At 50.2% G+C, this 5,058-nt stretch overlaps 2 protein-coding genes across 2 annotated transcripts; both read right to left on the bottom strand.

The window, feature by feature from the left end:
• Window positions 1-1,161: 1,161 nt before the first annotated feature.
• LOC142624819 (uncharacterized) lies at window positions 1,162-1,647 on the bottom strand. The gene has a single exon (XM_075798566.1). It carries the CDS (start codon window positions 1,645-1,647, stop codon window positions 1,162-1,164), a length of 486 nt encoding a protein of 161 aa, XP_075654681.1.
• A 2,919-nt stretch (window positions 1,648-4,566) lies between these two features.
• LOC142624800 (uncharacterized) lies at window positions 4,567-5,058 on the bottom strand. Its single transcript, XM_075798554.1, has one exon. The coding sequence runs from the start codon at window positions 5,056-5,058 to the stop codon at window positions 4,567-4,569; it is 492 nt and encodes a 163-aa protein (XP_075654669.1).

Raw genomic sequence — 5,058 nt, 5'->3', positions numbered from 1 at the left:
GATAAAAATAGCCTAAGGTTTTCACCTGCTTAGTGATAGGAATCGAACCGAGGGCAGGTTTCTATCTTTACCGTGAATGAGTTGCCTTTACCCTTGCGATTCTCTTTATAATTCTTGCCTGGCGATAATAACTTGAAATAAGAAAAGGGGGAATCTAGCTGAATAAATGCCTTCGTATTAAACATGCAGTAATTGAGGATTACATCAAGTTTATATCTTTAGAGGGTGTCCGGTCACTGATAAATTTTTTTCAAATTGCGAACATTCCATGGCTGGTGGAGCGGTTTTTCCTCCGAATCCTCCAAATAGGATGCCCCTGCTTCGGCAATAGCAGTCACACGGTAGGGCCCTTCCCAAGACGGAGCTAGCTTTCCCGCGCTCGTCTTTCGCATATTCCCCACGACCCTACAGAGTACCAGATCTCCCGCGGCGAACTCCCTCCTTCTGACGGCTCTATTGTACCTCCGGGCAAGCTTCTGTTGATACTCTACTAGCCGAATGGTGGCCACATCTCGGTGTTCCTCCAGCAAGTTCAGCTCCTTGGCCATCAACTTCTCGTTCTCGTCAGAAGCGAATCCCACAACTCGGACACTACACAGGTTTACTTCAGCAGGGATGACTGCCTCCGCCTCGTAAGTTAGAGAGAATGGCGTTTCTCCCGTGGATCTCCTTGGAGTGGTTCGGTATGCCCATAGGACGCTTGGCAACTCCTCGGGCCATCTACCCTTGGCGCCCTCCAATCTTTTCTTCAAACCGCTCACGATGGCCTTATTGGTCGCTTCTGCCGGGTCGTTACTCTGCGGGTAGGCTGGTGTGGAGTATTGGTTCTGGATACCAAGGTTCTTGCATAACTCCCGAAAAGCCTTGTTGTCGAACTGCAGGCCATTGTCCGATATTAAAGATTCCGGCACGCCGAACCTTGTTATAATGTTCCTCCACACGAATCTCTTAACATTAACGTCTCGGATGTTGGCCAGTGCCTCAACTTCTGCCCACTTTGTGAAGTAGTCTACTGCCACCAGCACGAACCTTCGGTTGCCCGTTGCTCGGGGAAATGGTCTGACTATATCCAGCCCCCAGCGGGCGAATGGCCATAGGCTACAAACTGGGTTCAAGTTCCTGGCCGGTTGGTAGATCATCGGCGCATGCACCTGACACTGTTCATACCTCTGAGTGTACTCGGTAGCTTCCTTCCTCATCTGCGGCCACGTGGCTACCGCAGACTCCCTCGTGCAGTTCAGCTAATAGTTCTTTAGCCTGGCTGGGGCGAAGGCATTGTAGGTATGGCCCTTCGAACGATCTGCGATATAGCTTCCGATCGGTAGATAACCAGTACCGAGCGGAAGTTCGCCGTATTCTGGCTGCCTCTATCTCATCTTCCGGGGCTTGATCTTCTGCAAGAAAGTCGATGATTGGATCCATCCAGCACTTCTCGGCTTCAATGACCTGTAGAATTAGTGCTCTAGCGATAATACTTGGTTCGGGCACCAACTCCACCCTGATCAGCCGAGGTACCTTGTCAGCTATTGATGATGCTAGAGTTGCCAAAGAATCGGCGTGCCGGTTCTGTCCCCGGGCTATCCGCTCAATCTTGACTGTCACAAAGTTACCCATCATCTGCCTTACTAGCTGCAGATATTCTATCATCCGGGAATCTTTGGCCTCAAAATTCCCTTAGACCTGACTTACTACTAGGAGGGAGTCCGAGTACACTTCCACCTCCTTTGCCCCCAGATCCATGACAACCCTTAGTTCGGCCAGCAGAGCCTCATATTCGGCCTCATTATTAGAAGCCCTGAAGCCTAATCTGAATGAGTGTTCTAGCTTCAAATCTTCCGGGGTGATGACCACAATCCCAGCCCCCGCTCCAGCCGCATTGGACGCTCTGTCCACAAATACCTTCCATGGCTTGACTTCTACTAGGCAGGTTATGTCCGTACCTCTTGGCGAGAACTCGGCAATAAAATCTGCAAGTACTTGTCCCTTCACTGAGTTCCTCGGCTTGTATTTGATGTTGAAAGAGCCCAGTCGAGTCCCCCACTTGGCTATCCTCCCTGTAAAGTCAGATCTTCTCAACAATGACTAGAGTGGGTACTCGGTCAAGACGTGGACTGTGTGGGCCTGAAAATAATGGGGTAATTTTCGGGTGGAATGCACGAGTGCTAGCACCAGTTTTTCTAGTGGTAAATACCTGGTCTCCGCGTCGACTAACGTCTTGCTGATGTAATAAACCGGGAGCTGTACACCGCTATCCCTCAGTAGTATGGCACTCGCTGCATGCTCGGATACCGAGAGGTACATATACAAGTCTTCTCCTGGTTCTGGGGCTTACAACGTCGGTGCCCGCCCAAGGTAATCCTTTAGATCTTAGAAGGCTCTGTCACACTTCTCGTCCGATTGGAACCCCTTCCACTTCTTCAGAAGTTGGTAAAAGGGCTGGCACCGATCAGCGAACTTGGAAATAAATCAGTTAAGAGCAGCCAACATACCAGTCAGCTTTTGAACCTCTTTCGGATTGCTCGGCGGTTTGAGACGTTTCACGGCTTCAATTTGATCGGGGTTAACTTTAATCCCCCGTTTAGTAATCAAATAACCCAGGAACTCGCCGGATCTAACCCCGAAGGCACACTTATCGGCGTTGAGGCGCAACCGGTGTCGTCGGAGTATCTCGAACACTTCTTTCAGGTCGTCAATGTGTTGTCCTTCTTGCTTGATTTTTATCACCATGTCGTCAATGTACACTTCGACTGTCCTTCCAATCTTATCCCTAAACATCCTCGTCATCATTCATTGATAAGTGGCTCCCTCGTTCTTCAAACCGAACGGGATCACGGTATAGTGGTAGTTAGCATCGGGCGTTAAGAATGCCGTTTTCTCCTGATCCTCAGTGGCTAGGGCAATCTGGTGATAGCCTTGGAAAGCATCGAGGAAACTCATTCTTGGGTGCCTGCATGTAGCGTCCACCAATTGATCGATTTTCAGCATTGGAAACGGATCCTTCGGACATGCTTGGTTCAGATCGGTAAAATCAACACAAACTCTCCATTTACCGCTCTTCTTTTTCACGACCACCGTGTTTGTGAGCCATTCCGGAAAGAACATTTCCCTTATGGCCCCCGCCTCTCTCAACTTCCCAACTTCCTGTCTGACGGCTTCCACATGCTCCTTAGCAGACCTTCTCGGTCTCTGTTTCTTGGGAGGGCATAGAGGATCCACATTCAGCTTGTGAACTATGAACTCGGGGTCGACACCGGGCACCTCATATGGATTCCATGCAAACACATCCACGTTTTGTAGGAGGAACAGCAGTAGCTGCACCTTTTCCCTATCATTCAAGCCTGCCCCTATTTGAAAACTCCTTTCACTTCCCGGTAAGATCTTTACGCTTACCAAATCCTCGGTAGTGTTGGTCCCCTTCACCTGGGGATGCTGTAATTGCTATAGGGGCGCCTTCTCGGCTGATTCCCTCTGCTCCGTTTGTTTGTTTGCCGCGGCTACCAAACACTGTCTGGCCGCTTGCTGATCACCCCTTATTACTGTAATCCCTTCGTCAGTTCGGAACTTGACTTTCACATGCAAGGTAGACGGTACAGCCCCCATGTCATGTATCCATGGCCTTCTGAATATTGCCGTGTACGGCGAGAAAGAGGCGACCACTATGAATGTCACCATTACCTCCCTGCCTCTTATGATAACTAGGAGTGAAATCTGCCCTTTTGGAGTCACCATATGCCCATCGAATCCCATTAAAGGTGTATCATACTTGGACAAGTCCCCCTGTTTCAGGCCGAGCCCCCTGTATAAGTTCGGGTACATTACATCCGCGCCACTCCCTTGATCTATCATTATTCTCTTCACTATAAAACCCTTTATTCGGGCTGTGACTATTAAAGCATCGTGGTGGGGCTGAGTAGTACCTTCCAAGTCGTCGTCGTCGAACGCTATGGGTTGTCTACTGTACCTTGGCTTCTTCCCCGGGGATTGTTCGCTCGTGCTTCCCTCCGCTGACACTACGGTCAACACCCCTTTTGTTGTGGGCGCTCTAATTGCCCTCGGTGTGGCGTGGATAACCTCTATCACTCCTAAAGGGGGTGGGAGAGGGTTTCGACGTAGCCGATCTGCCTGCCCGGTCTCCTTATTCCCCGTCTCCACTAGAAACTCCTTCAAATGCCCCGCCTTCACCAACTGTTCCAGGTGATCTTTCAACACCCTACACTGCTCAGTGGTGTGCCCTTTATCTCTGTGATAGGTGCAATACAAATTCTGGTTTCTCCTCAACGGGTCGCCCGCCATCTTGTTCGGCCGCTTAAAATACGGCTCATTTTTTATCCTATCAATGATGCGGTGCACGGGCTCCTTGAACGTCGCATTGACTCCCCCAGTCGCTGAGTCGGGCTCTTGAATTCTCAAATCCTTCGTGTGTCTAGGGTTGAAGCCATTGTTCCGAGGATAACTGATTATCGGTTCCTTCCCTTTGGTTTGCAGCCGATCATCTTCTAAGCGCTTGTATTCCTTGATACGCCTCATTAATTGCCTCATATCCTCGGGAGGTTTTAGGGTCAACGATTATCTCAGCCCAGATTCTTCAGGTAAGCCCATCCGAAAGGTGCTCGCCGCGATCTTTTCATTACTCCCGCCGATCTCGTTATACAACTCCCAGTACCGACTGGCATAGTTGCAAAGGGTCTCTCCATCCCCCATCTTCATTGATAGCAACGCGTCCACGGGCTGCGGCACCCGGCTGCAAGTCATGAACCGCACTCCAAACCCTTGGATCAGTTCTGAAAAACTGCGGATTGAACCCTTCTTCAACCCGTTAAACCACCTCAAAGCTGTGGGGCCAAGGCTTGAGGGGAAAACCTTACACATCAATGCATCGTTGTGGGAGTGTAGGGACATCATCTGAATATAGTGACTTACATGCTCCACCGGGTCTGTCTTCCCAGTGTAGGAATTGAACGGTGGGCGTGCAAACCGGCTTGGCATAGACGCGCTCTCGATGTCTCTAGAAAACGGAGACCGGGCAGCTTGACGCAATGCTCGGCTCATGGTATCCAT

This window comes from Castanea sativa, chromosome 1, assembly GCF_040712315.1.
Source record: "Castanea sativa cultivar Marrone di Chiusa Pesio chromosome 1, ASM4071231v1".
In the NCBI taxonomy this organism is placed as follows: Eukaryota; Viridiplantae; Streptophyta; class Magnoliopsida; order Fagales; family Fagaceae; genus Castanea; species Castanea sativa.
The sequence above is the reverse complement of the archived record's forward strand: the minus strand, read 5'-3'. Positions and strand labels throughout refer to the sequence as shown.